At 46.2% G+C, this 19,063-nt stretch overlaps 1 protein-coding gene across 1 annotated transcript in view; it reads left to right on the top strand.

Moving 5' to 3' along the window:
• The window catches only part of SLC18A2 (solute carrier family 18 member A2), a 90,613-nt gene that overhangs the window by 64,044 nt on the left and 7,506 nt on the right, over positions 1–19,063 (top strand). The window contains exons 10-13 of the mRNA XM_029610488.1: positions 2,927–3,005; positions 3,314–3,365; positions 12,552–12,615; positions 13,544–13,663. Of these exons, the coding sequence (XP_029466348.1) occupies positions 2,927–3,005; positions 3,314–3,365; positions 12,552–12,615; positions 13,544–13,663 (315 nt within the window). The remainder of the gene's footprint in view (positions 1–2,926; positions 3,006–3,313; positions 3,366–12,551; positions 12,616–13,543; positions 13,664–19,063) is intronic.

Consider the following 19,063-nt stretch of genomic DNA (forward strand, 5'->3'; position numbering starts at 1 on the left):
GGGAGCAGGAATACAGAGCCTGTCACCTCTAGGACTGGAGGGATCAGGAGATGGGAGCAGGAATACAGAGCCTGTGACCTCTAGGACTGGAGGGATCAGGGGATGGGTGCAGGGATACAGAGCCTGTCACCTCTAGGACTGGAGGGATCAGAGGATGGGAGCAGGGATACAGAGGCTGTCACCTCTAGGACTGGGGATCAGGGGATGGGCGCAGGGATACAGAGCCTGTCACCTCTAGGACTGGAGGGATCAGGGGATGGGCGCAGGGATACAGAGCCTGTCACCTCTAGGACTGGAGGGATCAGGGGATGGGAGCAGGGATACAGAGCCTGTCACCTCTAGGACTGGAGGGATCAGGGGATGGGAGCAGGGATACAGAGCCTGTCACCTCTAGGACTGGAGGGATCAGGGGATGGGTGCAGGGATGCAGAGCCTGTCACCTCTAGGACTGGAGGGCTCCCCATTTGCAGTGATGCAGAGCTTTTTTAACTAGAAAGGGTGGATGTGCCCATGACTATAAAGTTATCAGCATCAATGATTCAAACCTAGACCAAGCTGCTGTAATGGCCAGTCATTAATTGGTGATCTATGGGAATGAGTTTGTTCTGTTCTGTTCCTTCCAGACAATTGTCCACGTCTCTTACACGTTTCTTGAAGTTGGCAGTCTGTTAATAACTTGGATCTAAGATAGTCATTAGTTGGCTCAGTGATTTTGGGGTACTTTTTTTTGGCAGTGGATGAGCAGCAGGTGGCAAAGTTCCAGTCTTCTACAAACAGTCCCTGTCCTTCTGCTACAATTAAGGCTCTAAAGCAGTGTTTGCTTAGGGTTTTGCTCTGCGTTATCAATGCATCATTGGTTGAGAGCTGTGAGCCTTCCGCTCTGAGACGAGCCTTAATTCATCCAGTGCTTAACAAGCCAACTCTAGCCCATTCAGCCTTCGTAATTCTTGTCCTGTCTGTAATCTCTCTTTTTTAGGGAAGTTGATTGAATGGGTGGTATTGGCTCAGCTTCATGATATTTTGGAGGACCAAGGAAATTGAGATCCTTTCCAATTAGGCTTCCACAATGCTCATGGCATGGTGACTGCACTGTTAGGAGTTTTTGCTCAGGATCTGGATAAGGGGAGTACTGTTCTGGTCGTTTTCCTCGCTATCATGTCTGTGTTTGATACGTTAAAACACGATGATAAGCCTGGTGTTCTCTAACACACGCTCTAGCCCAATTATTATTAAATAGTTTAAGTTCTTTCTGTCTGGCTGTTAAGCACGGGTGAGGGTGGGGGTAGTCTGTGTTCCTCGTGGAATTCTGTTCTCAGCGGGCTCAGTCCTGTCCCCAGTATTCATTAATACCTACATCCGTCTGTCAGGAAAATCGTTAGAATCATGCAGCATGGGTTATAGATTTCTGACTTGGAAAACCACCGAGTCTCTCTGGCAGACTGCTTGCAATTGATAAACACCTGATTGAGGATGAATGGTCTGGTGCTGAATTTAAGGAAACCGGAAGCGAGTCAGCAGTGGCCAACTCTGCTGGTAACCTTCAGTTGAGCGATTAAGTCCACAGGTTCATATTTACCCTCAAGATGCCTATGAAAGATCACGTGTTTGCAGTTGTCAAGCCAGCTATTTTTAAAACTCAGATTGGTGCAGCGTGAGGTGTACGTTCTCTCAGGAGATCTGTGGGTTTCAGTGATGTCTGAGGTTTGGGGTTGGCCTTCATCCTTCCTCCAGATGCTCCTGTCTGTGTCGTCTCATGGGCTGGGTACTTCAGCACAGCATCCCTGTTTTGGCCAGGCTGCACTGGTTGCCTGTCTTACTGGGGCTTAGGCTTTTTCAGTTGCTGGTCCCATTCTTTAGAATGGACTCCTGCTGGAGATGTAGCAAGAATCTGGGGTTTTTTTGGCCTTTTGAAAAAAAGCTTGCTTCCTTTTTGCTAAGGCTTCCCTAAGGGGGAGTTCCTAAGGGTTTTTGGCATTGATACTGGGTGGTGTACTGTGGTTTTAATTTGTGTTCTTGTGGTGGTGTTTTTTGGGTTTTTTTTTACTGTATTGTCCAATTGTTCATAGATTTTTATTGTTTTAATGTTTTTGTTATCAACTGGGAGTACGTTTTTAGGACCAGCAGGATATAAATGTCAAGCAAATAAAGCAATAAATAGGGAAACTAATCTCCAGGAATGAGAGAGATTGAATGGACAGGAATTCTGACCTCTTGCACCCATTCCTGCATGCAGACCGATGGACACTGACCACGGAGAGTGCTAAGCAGTTAAAACTGGATTCCTGTCTCTCCCCCCCATCTCTAGTGGGATTTGAGGAGGGTCACGCTGCAAAGCCCCTTCCCCGGGTTGTGCTTGCCCTGTGGTGGACTGGAGACTGGGGAGGTCCCAGGGTTGCATGCCATCTGCTCACGGGGCAGTAAGGGAGAGTAGAAGCCCAGTGTGGGATGATGGGAGGGCAGTAAGTTCACATCCATCCAAAAGTCCACATTGCTTTCTGCCCTTGTGCCTGCTCTGTGATTCAGTGGTCATCAGCGTCTGGCCTGAAACCCGTCATCAACATTAAAATTAACTGAACTTATTAAAAACAAGACAAGTAATGCTGCTGTTCCATGTGCAGATATCTTGGGGGGGGGAGGGATACCCAGAGAGGAATGAAAACCAAGGCAAAGGGGGAGATTGCCCAGCTGATACAGACTCTGCAAATATTAATTTGTATATAGCGTAAGCATTAAATGCAATAAGTCTGTCAGTCTTTCAGATGCAGCTCTAGATTAGGTGTCAGCCGGATATTAACAGCTCGGTCCCTGTCCCCAAGGCTCTGTTAGCTGGCACCTAATCAGGCTCACACACACTGCACACTTATGAGTTTCTTGCAGACCCGGCCGACGGCGCTGCTGATAAAAGTGCTTCTCTGGTCTCTTGCAGGCGTCGTCTTCATCCCAGCCAGCGTGTCTTATCTCATCGGAACTAATATTTTTGGGGTCCTGGCGCACAAAATGGGAAGGTATGATGGCTCGAAGCGATAGTGGCGACCACTCTGCGCCGTGTACAATTTCCTGCGTTCCTTTATCATTTCCCCCACCGGCTGGGTGAAATGGCTCTGCTGTGCAGGTTCAACATTTGCCCTCTTCTCTTAAACTTCCAAGTCGGTGAAGACCTCCCAGGGTGGGAGCGCATGCCAGAGGACGTGGGTATTCCCCTTGAAAGGCAGTTGCCTCACTGATGTTGGCCCAGAGGGCATTAAATTGAGTTCTGCCTCCAGCATGCATGGGATGACCGTCTCACGGGCTCTTCCGCTTCCTTTCTTCGCAGGTGGCTTTGCTCTCTGCTGGGAATGTTAATTGTGGGAATCAGCATCTTATGTGTGAGTATAAACCTGACCATTTTATCTGATCAAACCAAGCCAGGTGCTAGAAACCACGCTCCTGGAGTGATGGAGGTGATAGTCTGGTGACCGTGGGATCAGATGAGAATATCTTGGATAGGAAGCAGTGTGCCTTCAGTTTTAAATTCATAGGCTCTTGGTAACCAGGAAGTCTGACTGTATCGCTCCATGGTGAGACCGCACCTTGAATACTGTGTACAATTCTGGTCACCACATCTCAAGAAAGATATAATTGCGATGGAGAAGGTACAGAGAAGGGCTACCAAAATGATAAAGGGGATGGAACAGCTCCCCTATGAGGAAAGACTGCAGAGGTTAGGGCTGTTCAGCTTGGAGAAGAGAGGGGGGGATATGATAGAGGTCTTTAAGATCATGAGAGGTCTAGAACGGGTAGATGTGAATCGGTTATTTACACTTTCAGATAATAGAAGGACTAGGGGGCACTCCATGAAGTTAGCATGGGGCACATTTAAAACTAATCGGAGAAAATTATTTTTCACTCAATGCACAATAAAGCTGTGGAATTCATTGCCAAAGGATGTGGTTAGTGCAGTTAGTGTAGCTGTGTTTAAAAAAGGATTGGATAAGTTCTTGGAGGAGAAGTCCATTACCTGCTATTAATCAAGTTTACTTAGGGAATAGCCACTGCTATTAATTGCATCAGTAGCATGGGATCTTCTTAGTTTTTGGGTACTTGCCAGGTTCTTATGGTCTGGATTGGCCTCTGTTGGAAACAGGATGCTGGGCTTGATGGACGCTTGGTCTGACCCAGTAATGCAATTTCCTATGTTTGTTCCTCAAACCTGCCCCTATGCTACAGTATCAGGAATGCACATCTCCAACCTCTAAAACTGCCTCCTGCACAAGGTTCTTTGTATTAAAAAATATATTTTTATTGGCATTGTAGCAAACCTGCAGGCAGTCAGGCGCAGCAGCAGAGTCCTCTGCATCCTGTTCCATTCACATCTTACACAGAGTAACCATTAACATCCTTTCTTGTATCACAGCCTTTTAACAATGTTTCAAAACATGACAGAGGAAGAAAATCAAATTCCAACTGCAGGCAAAGTAAAACTAAGAAAGCAACTTACATAAACCTAAGGGAGTCTGAATCCTGACAGAGAACATGCAAGGCATCCAATGCCGGTTAACGTTTAATTTTCTGCCTTGCACAGACAAGGAGGCTCGCTCTCTGGGCTTATTCTGTCTTTCAAATGGGTCCTCAGTTCTTTAGGGGCATAGAAACTGAAGCACCTAGAGGGAAATTTAAGAAAAAAATGCACACGAGAGGGAACGTCCGGACTCTTTACCAAGCACTTTTCCTTTTCCTCAGAGTTGTTTTATCAATATCCAGCAAGGCCCAGATCCAATGTCCCAAGGCAAACTCATCCTAATTTCTAAGGAGTAACTTTTAATAAAAAAATCTGTTTGTTGAAAAATAAAACACAACCAAAAGTTCAAACACCCGAACATAAGACCATAAGCAGGGCCGGTGCGAGCTTTTGTGTTGCCCTGTGCGAAAAATTACTGCCCTGCCCCCCCCCCCCCCCCACCCCGATTCATTTAGTGTCTGTCCCTGGCCCAGCTCCGTCCTGCAATCTGTATTTGTAAAACTGACACCCCCACCCCAGAACCCATGGATAGGGAAGGGTATGAGGTACCTGAGGCAAACCTTACAGCCTTGCACACACGCCACCCCCCACACACACACTTCCTTTACAGAAACGCACAATTAAATGATGCATTTATAATACATTATACATGAGAAAGATCATTCAATAGCACAGTCTGCTGAGGCAAAAATATCACTTTCAACCTGCACATTATATTTACAAGCACTGCTGTGCTGCCAACCAGAAAACTCTGCCAAAAAGACACGTGGAGCTCCTATGGAATTAGACTTTATGTAATGCACATTGGGTGTGAGCTCGGCCCTCAGAAAGCCATGAATAAACTGAATTACCATTACAATATAGTAAACCTCCCTTGCCAAAACAACCCCAACAACCTTATCTATGAAAAGGCAACACTGCACACATTACACCAGGCCCTAGAACACCAATCAAACTCCTATTAGGAAACCAGGCTGCTACAGATCCCTACATCCAGCAAAATACCTCACCTCGGTCACATATGCAGAACACAGACAGACCCTGAGCAAATACAGAATAAAGAGATCAGAAAGCATAAATAGAAATGTGCTGAGAAGAACTGAACTGGAACCCACAACAAGCCGGCCTCTGTATGCAGAGCAACAATGGAAAAAAATTACCATTCTTCATAAAACATTAAATAATAAAATCAAGAAAAATGTGAAACAATCATAATAGTAAAATCATATTCATAAAAAGAATAAATATTTCAAAACATCTGATGAATAAAAAAAAATCCAATAATTTAAAAATGTTCTATTCCCCCCCCCCAAAAAAAAAAGAGTACAATTATCAAAATACTCCCAATAATTAAAACTAATAAGGATTTAAAAATCTCCTGCTCTCCGAAGCTGTGACATTCAGATTTCCAGTCACCCTGAGATTGTCGTGGCTTGGGGGAGGAAGGGACACCCAAGTTTTAACTTCTCTCTCACACCCGTACAAGAACACATTCATTCTCTCACACACTCCCCTCTCTAACATACCCAGGCTCCCTCTCTCACTTGTGAGAGCCTATATAGAAACATAGAAACGATGGCAGAAAAGGACCAAACGGTCCATCCAGTCTGCCCAGCAAGCTTATGGCAGTATCTGCCGCGCCATACAGGTCTCCCCCATACTTATCAGTTTCCCAGACCATCAAGCCAGGGGCCTTGTTGGTTGCTGTTTGACTCCAATTCCCCCTAACCTCTTGCTGTTGAAGCAGATGATAATGTTGGAGTTGCATCAAACGTTTTGGGGTAGTAACAGCTGCATCAGCAAGTTACCCCCCCATGCTAATTGTTTTCCCAGACCGTAAAAGTCAGGGTCCTTGTTGTTTGCTGTCTGAATCTAATTCCCCTTTTCCTCTTTTCCCCCTGCTGTTGAAGCAGAGAGCAATGTCGTTTAGCAGTCGGATACATCTCTGATACTTTTTTCTCAGCTTAGACAGCTTTTAGCAGGCAGAAATGCCTTTGGTGGTTTTAATGCAATGCTACCAGCAGAAAAATGGTCACAAGTGTTTTACTTTTTTGTCTTTTACAACAAAACATTTTTGATTCTTAGTTTCTTATTTTTCTAATTTTTATTTTATTTTTTAGATATTTTATCTTTAGATAACTTTTAATTTGTCATATGTATTTTTTTCTACTTGTTTAACCAATTTCTATTGTATTTTTCTCTTTAAGTCTTTGTATTTTAATTGTACACCATCTAGATTGTTTTACAGATTGACAGTATATAAAATAAATAAATGAATAAAATTATAGAGTTGCAACAACAATATGAGGCTTATTGGTTAAGGGGAGTAACCACCACACCAGCAAGTTACCCCCAATCACCCTTTTCTTCAGTTCCATCCTCCAGCCTTTAGGGATCTACAGTGCTTATCCTTTGCCCCTTTGAAATCTTTCACTGTTTTGTCTTCACCACAAGGGCCTTCCAGGCATCCACCACCCTCTCCATGAAGAAACATTTCCTGACTTTGGTTCTGAGTCGTCCTCCCTGGAGTTTCATTACATGCCCCCTAGTTTTACTGATTTCTTTCTAACAGAAAAGGTTTAAAATCTTTCAGGTATCTATAGGTCTGTATCCTATCTCCCCTGCACCTCCTCTCCTCCAGAGTGTACATATTTAAGATCTTAAATCTCTCCTCATAAGTCATTTGATGGAAACACCCCACCATTTTGGTCGCCCTTCTCTGGACCGCCTCCATCCTGTCTCTGTCCCTTTTGAGATACGGTCTCCAGAACTGAACACAGTACTCCAGGTGAGGCCTCACTAAGGACCTGTACAAGGGGATTATCACCTCCTTTACTGGTTCTTCCTCTCTCTGTGCAGCCCAGCATTCTTCTGGCTTTAGCTACCGCCTTGTCACATTGCTTCACCATCTTCAGATCCCCAGACACTATCTCCCCAAGGTCCCTCTCTTGCTCCGTGCACATCAGACTTTCACCCCCATCACATTCAGCTCCTTTGGATTACCACACCCCAGATGCAGGACTCTGCCCTTTTTGGCATTGAATCCCAGTTGCCATATCTTCGACCACTCTTCCAGCTTCCTTAAATCCCATCTCATTCTCTCCACTCCTTCCGGCGTGTCCACTCTGTTGCAGTTCTTGGTATCATTTGCAAAAAGATAAACTTTACCTTCTATTCCTTCCACAATGTCACTCACGAAGATATAGAACAGGACCGGTCCCAACACCGATCCCTGTGGCACTCCGCTTAACACTGCTCTCTCTTCAGAGCAGGTTCCATTTACCACCACACATTGTCTTCTGTCCATCAAACAGTTTGTAATCCAGGCCACCACCTTGGCGCTAACGCCCAAGCTTCTCATTTTACTCACAAGCCTCCTATGTGGGACCGTATCAAAAGCTTTGCTGAAATCCAAGTAGATCACATCAAGCACTCTTCCTCGATCCAATTTCTTAGTCACCCAATCAAAAAAGTCAATCAGATTTGTCTGACAGGATCTTCCCCTGGTGAATCCATGCTGCCTCTGGTCCAGCAATCCTCCTGACTGTAGATAGTTCACTATTTTTTCCTTCAGCAGCGTCTCCATTACTTTTCCCATCACCAAGGTGAGGCTAACCGGTCTGTAGTTTCCAGCCTCCTCTCTGCTCCCACTCTCGTGAAGCGGGACCACCACCGCTCTTCTCCAATCCTGCAGTACCACTCCTGTTTCCAGGGATCTATTGAACAGGTCGTGCAGCGGACCCGCCAGCACATCTCTGAGCTCCCTCAGTATCCTGGGATGAATCCCATCAGGCCCCATGGCCTTGTCCACTTTTTTCCCCTAGCTCTTCCCATTCATTCTCTTCTGTAAACAGAGCTTCATCTATTCCACTCCCCTCCATTTTCTTGTTAACTAGTGACGGTCCTTCTCCAGGGTCTTCTTTAGTGAACACCGGACTGACATATGGGCTCTCACAGGCACATAATCATACACATAGGCACTCACACAGCACACACATGCACAAACACACAGGCTCTCAGTCACTCACACACATGAACTCCTATTGGTTTTGGGCCATGGTGGGATGAGCTACACCACAACCCCATGAGTCTCCTGATGTCTTTGGGCCATGGTAGGATGAGCTCCACCACGATCCACTGGCCTTCTTGCTTGGGGGGAGAGAGGAAGCTGTATGTGTGCACGGACGCATATGCACATGCAAACATGGGCCTCTCTGACAGCCGGCGGCGGCTTGAATGCCGGTGGCTTGCAGTCTCTCTCCTTCTTCGGCTGCTGGCAGTGGCCTTTCCTGCTGCCACCAGCTCGCCGCCTCCCCCAAGTGTGCGGTCCCATGCAAATGCTTGGTGTGCACATCCGGTCGCGTGGGGCCTGAAGATAAGAACATAAGAAATTGCCATGCTGGGTCTGACCAAGGGTCCATCAAGCCCAGCATCCTGTTTCCAACAGTGGCCAATCCAAGTCACAAGTACCTGGCAAGTACCCAAACATTAAACAGATCCCTAACTGTCTTAACCATATCCTCTGGCAATGAGGATATGGCCATGGCATAGTTGGCTTCATATGCCACAAACCCTTCATGAAATTTGACACCAGAGGATGAATGGCGATCAGTTTTCCATCCATGACAGAGTCTCTAAATGTAGTGAGAGGGACCCCAATAGAGTGCTTCAGACAGGCAACACTGAAAGGTCTAGGATACAGAAAGAGAAAGTAAGATGGAGACAAGGGTGCCAAGACGGGAGGTGGGAGGTGCGAAGCATTCCCTCCAGAACCCCCCAGAACCTGTGGTGCAACCTGCATTAGTGTTGACTGTGCTCCCTGCCGCTATGTTGAGTGTGTCAGGACTGGTGCACTGGTGCCAATGGTAAGTGCACTGCTGGCTTTGACTGAGCCGAGTGGCATTTCTTCTTCGGTGCTGATAGGCCCTGTTCAGAGGGGAACATGGCCTGGGAATGCATCGAGGAGTATGCTAGCTGCTGTGCTCAATGCTTCCATGTCTTGTTTGACCCCTGAACTGTGTGAATCTGGGGTCCAGTGTCCCAGTTGGGGGAGTCCTGCCCTGGGAACTTCTGACCAGTCTGAGACAGCCCTGCTTAGAGAAGAAGAGTAGCTTTGCCTCTTTACCAACTTGCAGACCTCCTCCATCTTCCAAGCCTGGTTCTGCTGGGATATAGGCAATATCTGACCACATTCATCGCAATTAGTCAAGTCGTGATCAGGACCCAAGTGCTTGCAACATATATCATGGCCATTTGTGATGGACATCTTACAGCCATTTACACAGACCTTAAAGACATTGGTTGTGGTCTTCTTGGAGTTGGACATATTGATGAATGTTTCTTCTTTTTTTTTCATTTAGCACTGGAAAGTGCTGTTGAGGGGCTGCCAAGGCAGTGAGGCAATTTCAATGTTAGAAGTGAAAAGTCTACAAAAACAAATGTTGAAAAACTGCTTAGCAAGAAAGAGGGTACGCATTTGTTTGGACAAAAAAGACCTAAAGGCTCACGAGGCAGTGTGCCTGCAGGAACTCCCGCACATGCTCAGTAGTAAAACTTTACTGAGCTATACAGAAGGGTCTGTTTGGTGCCATTGGACAGTCTCCCCCACTTGTCATAGCTAATTCAGCCTTGCTTGTCAATGGAGAATGTAAGGACTGAAAGGCTCAGCTTTATCAACCAAAAAGAGTCACAACTAAATCAGGGATGTCAAATCCTACCCATACCATATAGAAATTAATTCTTTGTTAGAGGAACTCCATTGAACAAGCTACCGTTGGAAACCAAAATACGGAATAATGGATCCATGAATAATTTATGAGGATCTGAAAAATGCATCTTTTTTGACAGGGTTCTGCACTGTCCAAACAGCCAACAATTCTAGCTCCCTTGCCAGAAAAATAGCATCTTCTTCCTCAGATTTCCATATTCTCACATTTTCGCACTGTTTTTTTAACTCTGCCAAGGGAGAAGTGCTCATATTATTGAAGTCCCCCTCCACATCAACGAATGAATGTTACAATGGCCACAACGTCAGAAAAGGAACAGGTGGAAAAGGCAGTGGGGACACACATCTTGTAGAATGAACTGTGGGCATTTTACTATTTACCTGCAAAAATCTCGTATCTTTGGATCCTTGTTTACTTTTTTTTTAGCTAGTATCAGGAGTGACTGCTCCTCTTAATTTATCTCATATCAGACGCATGGTTACAGGAAGCCACTCATGGTGCATGGTGCCTCATGAACATGGCTCTCTTGCAGAAAAAAAGAACAAAAACAAACCTAACCTGAGTGTGACTGGAGAAGGTATTCAATCAGCATTTAATTAATTATACCATTACTTCAATTGTCCAATCACTTTTTTTTTTTTTTTTTTTTTTTTTTTAATAATAGACCTGGAGGAACCCCTCCTAGCAATTTATTGCTATTCCACAGCACTGGAAATACATGTCCACGCATACATGAAAGAGTACATCTTTGGCTACCCTCTACATTCACATAAATCCATGCGCTCAACACCGGCAAACATATCCCCCATTAAATCTACAATACATAAGCAAGCAAGCTTCTTCTGCTCTCCATGCACTGTGGTCTCAGTCTTCCTGCCTACAGAAGGATCTTCACTCCAGCTGCACCCACTTACTATTCTTCACATAAAGACTTGATCTTAAACAGATATATATATATATCATAGCAAAATGGGCAGCCTCTGTAAGACTAAGCCAACATTTTCTCGTACTGTGTCTATGGTTTCCAACAATAACACATAAACACCCTTTGGGTTCCTCATTTAAATATTTGTCTCCCCTAAGAGAACCATGGACTGTTGCCGCAATGATTTGATTAAGTGCGTTAGATGGAAAATATAAAATAGGAGGGAAACCCCATGAAGAAAAGCTCAGCATGCCATCGTTCAACAGAGGCTGGTTCTGATTGAGCTGGAAGTCCAAAAGGAGGAAACGGCCCGACCTCATTCTTGTTTTTCTGATGTTGAGTCTTGGCCATCGAGCGTCATGGTTGCATCTTCAAGTGCAGATGTTCAGTCTTCCAACTCACATGGATCGTGCCACTTTTTAAAATTTGGGTGATTGTAGATTATGGTATAGCCAACTTCTCTTCAGAGTTGCTGTCACTCTCCCCCAAACCTCCACAGAAGTCAACTTTTCAAAATGATAAACTCAAAGCCGATCTTGCTAACCCGATCTTCTCTTCCACTTACCTTCTTCCTTGATCAAGCCTCATTTCTTTCCTTCTTTATTCTTTTATTTAGACTTCATCTTTCATCCTTTTCACCATCTTACTGCCACTTCCTTTTTTGCTTGTCATGCTAGGCTTCATCTTTTGGTTTTTTGTAATTTCTTTGGTTTTCTTTGTACTTTTGTTTCCCTTTATCCTATCTCATGGTCTTTACTAAATTCTTTCATTCTCCCCTCCTTCTTTCTCTCACAGACACACATACCACGGTCCTCTCCTCCACCCCTCTCCTCCTCCAGCCCTCTACCCCTCCCCCCCACACACCTCCACCCGTCACATTCCTGTCTCATCTCTTCTCCTTTTCTTTTTCCCTCCAGCTCTCTCATTCCTCCAACTTCCCCCTCCATCCTCTTCTCTTCACCCAGGAGGATTTTACAGCAACTCAAGAGACCCTTTTGGCAGACGAGAGGCTGGGGATTTCCAGCCTGCATAATCTGAAAGCTGGACCATCAGTTCTCAGACATACCTTGCACACGAGCACAGCCAGCACAGGCGTACCTCAAAACTGTCCAGAGGTTGCGTCCCACCAAGCATTTTTCCTTTCTCAGAAGGAAAGCAGGGAAGATATATTGAGGAGCAGAGAGGCACAGTATTATTGGGGTAGGTCCCACTGCTTCTGGTAGAAGGCAGAATTAAATTAGTATTTCTTTACACAATTTCCACGTTTATTCCTCATTTTTAGGCAAAACAATCACAGAGTTTGAGAGACAATATAAATCACTTTTAATGATTTGTAAGGTAATATTTAGAGGCACATCCGTAGCATTTCCTAATTTGTTCTGTTCTTTTAATTTTACCATAGGTGCCATTTGCAAAAAATATTTATGGGCTCATAGTACCAAATTTTGGAGTGGGATTTGCCATTGGTAAGTAATAAGCTGCCTCAGGATGCCGTGAAAGGCCAGCATTAGACTGTTAGACTGTTGTTGTGATTTGTGTTTTTAATGACTGAATGCCGGTGATAACACGATGCATGAGGCGTCTGCGCTAAACTGCTAATGCTTTCTCAGATGTCAGGAACATGACAGTTTATCAGAGATCAGCATAACCCTGAGATATTGACACAGGCTTACATGAGAAAAGCAAGCAGTGTCTTGTTCTTTGCAATAGGCAAACGTGCTCGGAGGCCACAGAGAAAGGCGCAAATAGCAAAGGCAGATTAGGGTAATCATATCCTGAAAAATGATGGATTTTGTTTTTTGCAGTCCCCTAGGGCAAGGTCGCTACCCGCTGGACCTCAAATCTGATCCCCATTTCCCGCCAGCTGATCTTTGATTTCATTCCTGACCCCAAAGACATCAGGACGCCAGCTGTGTTGTGCAATGAGGTTAATGACTGGGGGACTACGTCAGCCCACTCTCATAGGCCCCATCTCACAAACAGAAGCCCATTAGGGGCAGAGCCATTGTGCTGCCTAGGAGTATGGGCTGACTTAGTCTCCACCCTCACTGACTTCTGGTCACAACATGGCGGAAGGCTCGTTGTCCTTGGAGATGGTGGGAGGCGGGAGTGGTGGGGAGAGATGGGCTCTGGAGATCAGACATTGGAGGCCCATGGCAGTAGGATAGGGGTGGGTGTTGGAGGCAGGACCTTTGCTGACCTAGGCCCGTGCAGGTCTGGCTGTGACCTGGGTGGCTGTAGTCACACTGTGATGTACCAGATGATATGAGTAGGTCAGGGTAATCACTCTGTGAGACGGGGGGGAGAGTGAAATGTAAGTTTAGTGCGGCGCGGGTGGGAGTTGAGTCGCTGTAATCCCTACCTAGAGGTGAACTGGTATCTCTTCTCTGGCAGGAATGGTGGATTCTTCATTAATGCCAATCATGGGTTACCTGGTGGATCTGCGGCACGTCTCAGTCTACGGCAGTGTGTACGCCATCGCCGACGTGGCTTTCTGTATGGGCTATGCAATAGGTAACGACCGATTCCCATCTCATGACTTGTCTCCTCCATCTAAAGATAGTAAGACAGAAAATGACAGCAGAAAGAGACGCCGATGGCTCATCCTGTCTGCCCAGCAAGATGTTTCAGGGTCCTAACTGCCCCTCCACGCAGGGATCCTAGGGATCCTTTGTGTTTATCCCAGGCCTTTTTTTTCTCTACCACCTCCACAGGAAGACCACCAGCCTTTCCACAAAGTAAAAATGGTTTTGTTTTTGGTTTTTTAATGTCCTATATGGATATTATTGTTAAATTGTATTTACCAGTACCTAACACTCTGCATCCTTTTACAATTATCACGTGCAGCCATGTCTAGGATGAAAGTGGCGACAGACAGTGGCTTGAGTACATGGACTGTCTTTAAATGAGCATGGAAAAAAGCTCAGGGGTCCTATTACCTAATCACAGACATACGAGATCTAATCCTGGTTCTGTCACTGATGGTGTCTGACCCAGGGCGAGCTACATTATCTCCATTTTAACTCACACAGGAGAGATACAGCAAGTTGCCCAAGGCTGCACACACAGTCAGTGACAGAGCCGGGATTAGAACTGAAGCACAGAGAAATAAACTGATTTACCTATAGCCAAACAGTGCCAGTCTCACTGTACTCTGCTGTGTCCCACCTCCCCTCCTAGACTGCTGCAGCCACTCAGATTGGTGCAACAGGTTCATAGCAGCTCGGCAGCTCGAGTTCCTTCATCCCTCTAAAAATGAGTTCTTAAACTTAAAATTGTACGCAGGTTTGTGTTTGCTTTACATAAATGTGTGCATAGGAATAAACTGCTGAAATCCATACATAATTTCCTAGAGAGGAGGGCTAGACCCCCATGGCTCGTGGGTTCAGATCTCCCCCTCCGGGGCCAGGTAAGCCCCGGAGGGGCTTACCTGGCCCCGGGCTTACAAGACAAAGATCGTCGCTGTGAAACTGATCCATTCATCACCTCGGGAAAGAGGGAAGTGTACATGAAATGCAGGATGATCCAAACAAGTCAGTCACAGCTCCGGGCAAGTTATGAGATAACAAAAGTACAGTTATTTATTTATTCAAGCATTTCTGTTCCTCCAAATCACTGGACTTCCATTCTTGGCGGATTACCAATAGCATAAGCAGTAAAATAAACACACAAATAATCTCTAAATAATAATAATGTAATATAGTAAATATCAGCCTCTGCTATTCTATCCGAGGGTATCTCCCAGCTATCAGCTATACAAGCTTGACCACCTACAGTGCTCTAGTTATAGTCATCCTCTTCCTTACCTCAACCCGCTGTGCCAGGGATCTCTCCCAGCTCTCAGCCCTACAAACTTTACCACACTAGCAGTGGCCATTCTCTTCCTTATCTCCACCCACGGTTAAGGATCAGTGTTCCTGCAGCCTGCACAGGGGGGGTCTCCAACTGCATTCTTACTTCTTGGTGCCACTCCATCCATTTCAAAGTGTGAACAGCATGGGGCTGACCTGTCCCATAAGACTTTGTGGCCCCTTACAGCTGGAGCAGGACCCCAGGCTGTTAGAACCTAGAGGCCCCCATGCAGATTAGTGGGAACATTGTCAAGGATATCTCCCAGTTGGTCAGTCATACAAGCTTTACTGCCCACATTGTTCAGGTTGTTTCTATTGCTATCCCCCGCGCTTGGGTTCTCTCCTGTCAGCCATACAGGCTTGACAGTTTGTGGAAAATGCTTCTTTCTTCTTTCGCCTTTGCTGCGAAGTTAGTCAAGATAATCTGCATCCTAGGCCACCAGTAACGTGTGACCATGTACTAAAGCCCTGCTGCCATCTCATGTTGGGTGACTTTGGCTCCTCTTCGTGGGAGCTCAACACAATCGCACTACTCTTCCGTTCAAGTGCCCTTTGTCTTCTCTCCTTCTCGTCTCTCTGCTCTTCTGGGGGGATTGAGCATGCAGATTTCCACAACTAGCCCATCACTCAGGCTACCAAACACTCCCCCACCTCTTCTTACCACTGGTCCTCCGTGGCTGTGCCAAGGCTGCTCACATTCGGTCCTACCTTTCTTTACTATTACCTACTCCAGGCAACTACCCCCCCCCCTCAATGAAATGGGGTTTCCTCGTGTCACTCTCAGCCTTCCACCCTCCAACTTCATTTCATGACCCATGGTCCTTGAAGTCAATGTTTTATGGAAAACGCCTTCTCGAAGCTGCTGAATATTCGAATGTCACCATCCTCCTTCACAGGTTGGGTAACAGTTCCTAGTCCAGCTTCATTAATTGCCACCCTCAGTCCATGTGTGACTATTTCTCTCATATTCCCTTCACACACACACACACACACACACACGTTGAGCAAGCATAGCTTTTAGTTCTTTCAGCCTATTCTGTAGCAGGTCCTATATGATTTTGATAGCCCTTCTATGATTTGTTTCCATGCTATCAGTGTCTTTAGCAAGGCGTGACCTTCAGAATTCAGCACTGTTGTCACGGGGAGATCTTGCCAATGGCCCTCTATAAGGGCAGTACTTCCTCCTACCGTGTTTCCCCGAAAGTAAGACAGCGTCTTACTTTCTTTTTACCCCAAAAAGTCCCACTATGTCTTACTTTCAGGGTATGTCTTATATTGGAAAAAACCTGTAAGACATCCCCCGAAAGTAAGACGTAGTGTTCAAAAAAAAATAAAATTTTTTAAATACCTGTCGGAGGGCCGCGTGGGTCCAGGCGGCCGGCGGCGGGAGCCGGGTGGTCGCGTGTTAAATCTAGGCCGCGGGCGCATTCATTCACCGGCAGTGAATGAATGCGCGCCTGTGCGACCCGGCCTAGATGTAACACGCGACCACCCACCGCCCGCCGGCCGTCTCGAACTAACGCGCGTCCACCCGCCGCCCCCCCCCCCCCCCCCCCGGGAACAAGCGCCCACCCGCCCGCGGCCTAGATTTAACACGCGACCGCCCGCCGGCCGTCTCGAACTAACGCGCGTCCACCCGCCCCCCCCCCCCGGGAACAAGCGCCCACCCGCCCGCGGCCTAGATTTAACACGCGACCACCCGGCTCCCGCCGCCGGCCGCCTGGACCCACGCGGCCCTCCGACAGGTATTTAAAAATAATTTTTTTTTGAACACTACGTCTTACTTTCGGGGGATGTCTTACATTAGCCGACCCCCCTAAAATTCCCACTACGTCTTACTATCAGGGAAACACGGTATTTCCTGCTGGCAATACCGCTCTTAATGCATCTCAGCATGCTGTTAGTTTTCCCCCTACAAAAACCGGACACCTTCGGCACATCCAAAATACTTTGCTGTAGGACAGTTTCCAGCTCTTCTCCTCCTAATTGGTAAGTGACTAATAGAGGTATGTGAGAATATTGTGTCCAGTCTGTAGGCGGCACTTCGATCCTAGGCATTACTGACCTATAAATGTAATATAGTAATAAAATGCACACTGCACTTTTTTTTTTTTTAACTTTGAAACTTAGCTTCCAAACCAGCACTAGCACTCAAACCTGATGACCCTAGTAGTCATGTAATCAGCAAAGGCTCTATTAATCAGCACACTCCTAAGCTTTGATGCTTAACCAGCTCCGCACCCAATTTACAGCTTTCTGTCCTATTCTCCTTTTGAGCGGATGCTGCTCACACCCTATCCTGAACCACTGCTAGGTAGCCTACAAGTAACCAAGCAGTCAGGCACACTTGCAGACACGGCCTCCTTCAGTCTTTTCCTGGCTCTGTTTCTTCCTTCGGATAGTAGCATTCGATCCATATTTAGCAGACACTTATGTACAGGCAGATCTAAAGCTCTACGGTCCATGCAACAGCCTTTGAACACTGTACCCTGCCACTCTCTAAGTCAGACCTTAAGCCCTAGGCGTCCCAGATTTCTTGCCAGATTATACCCTAATCGGAGTGGTAACGCTGGGTTTATCACAGTCTCCCTCTGCCCTGCCCTTGCAGGCTCGACTTTTCCAGCTTTACCATGGGACTTTTCTTCCTGCTCGAACCACAGCCTAATTCTGGCATCACTTCCTCTCTGCCTCCCACCACCCTCTGCTCCCCTTACCCCTGATCTGTTCCCAGCTGGCAGAGTCCTGTCTATATTATAGACGTCAACCCAAAAGAACCTCGCTGACAGCCTATCCGTTCTGTCTCTGCAAATTTGCTTCCAAGCATGCGGAGCCTTAGTTCCACCAAACCCATCCTGAACAGTTTCTATGCAGAACAGTGCTAAAAGGCTTACTGAAGTCCAGAAAGACTATGTCCACCGTACCTCCAAGATCTTCCAAGTCGTCTCATTAAAGCACTTAATCAAGCTGGTTTGACAGCATTTTCTTCCCTTTGTGAAATCATGTTGTATTTTTCCATGCGTGTTTCTCTAGGTTTACTCACTACTGAAGTTAAATCAATGGGGCTGTAGTTGCCATGTTCACACGTTCATGGAAGGAGACCAAATCTGATTTCCTCTGTAGAGATGCCAAGACCCATGTGATTGGAGGGTGTCTCATGCTCATGCATTGGAGTTGGTACTGGAGCAGGTTCCCAGGCCCCACCAGCTGAAGAAATGAAGAAATCAAGTTTGCTTACCATAAATGGGGTTCGCTGTAGACAGCAGGATGAATTAGCCATGACGTGAGGTGACGTCATCTGAACAGCACTGAACAGACTTGTCTTTCTAGCTCAATAAAGGTTCACAACTGTGCATGTGTGGGAGTTCCCACACATTCATTGTCTTATGAACCTCTCAGTCTTTTTCAGAGCTTAAGCTTTACCTCTGTAGTTGACTCTCTGGGGAGGTGATAGGTATTATAGAAACATAAAAATGACGGCAGAAAAGGACCAAACGGTCTATCCAGTCTGCCTAGCAAGCTTATGATAGTATCTGCCGCACCATACAAGTCACCCCTATATAGAAACATAGAAATGACGGCAGAAGAAGACCAAACGGCCCATCCAGTCTGCCCAGCAAGCCACGCAGTTTATCCATTTATTTTATTTTTTTTTTTCCCACCCTTTTTCTCTCTCCCACCCAAACTTATCAGTTTCCCAGACCATCAAAGTCAGGGTCCTTGTTGGTTGCTGTTTGAGTCCAATTCCCCTTTTCCTCCTGTCGTTGAAGCAGAGAGCATGACTAATTCATCCTGCTGTCTATGGAGAACCCCATTTATGATAAGCAAACTTGCTTTCTCCATTGAAAAGCAGGACCTAATTGGCCATGACAGATGGGGAGTCCCAAGCTGAGGGTTATGTAGTGGAGCACTTACTGAATTTGCATCCCAGATCCCCATGAAGGGTGAAGAAGCTGCACAAAACTGCTTGCCAAAATTTACTGTCACTACTTGATAGACTGTCCAGACAATAGTAGGATGTGAAGGTGTGAACTGATGACCAAGTTGCAATTTTGCAGATGTCTTC

The sequence above is a fragment of the Rhinatrema bivittatum genome, chromosome 7 (genome assembly GCF_901001135.1).
Source record: "Rhinatrema bivittatum chromosome 7, aRhiBiv1.1, whole genome shotgun sequence".
NCBI classification, from domain to species: Eukaryota; Metazoa; Chordata; class Amphibia; order Gymnophiona; family Rhinatrematidae; genus Rhinatrema; species Rhinatrema bivittatum.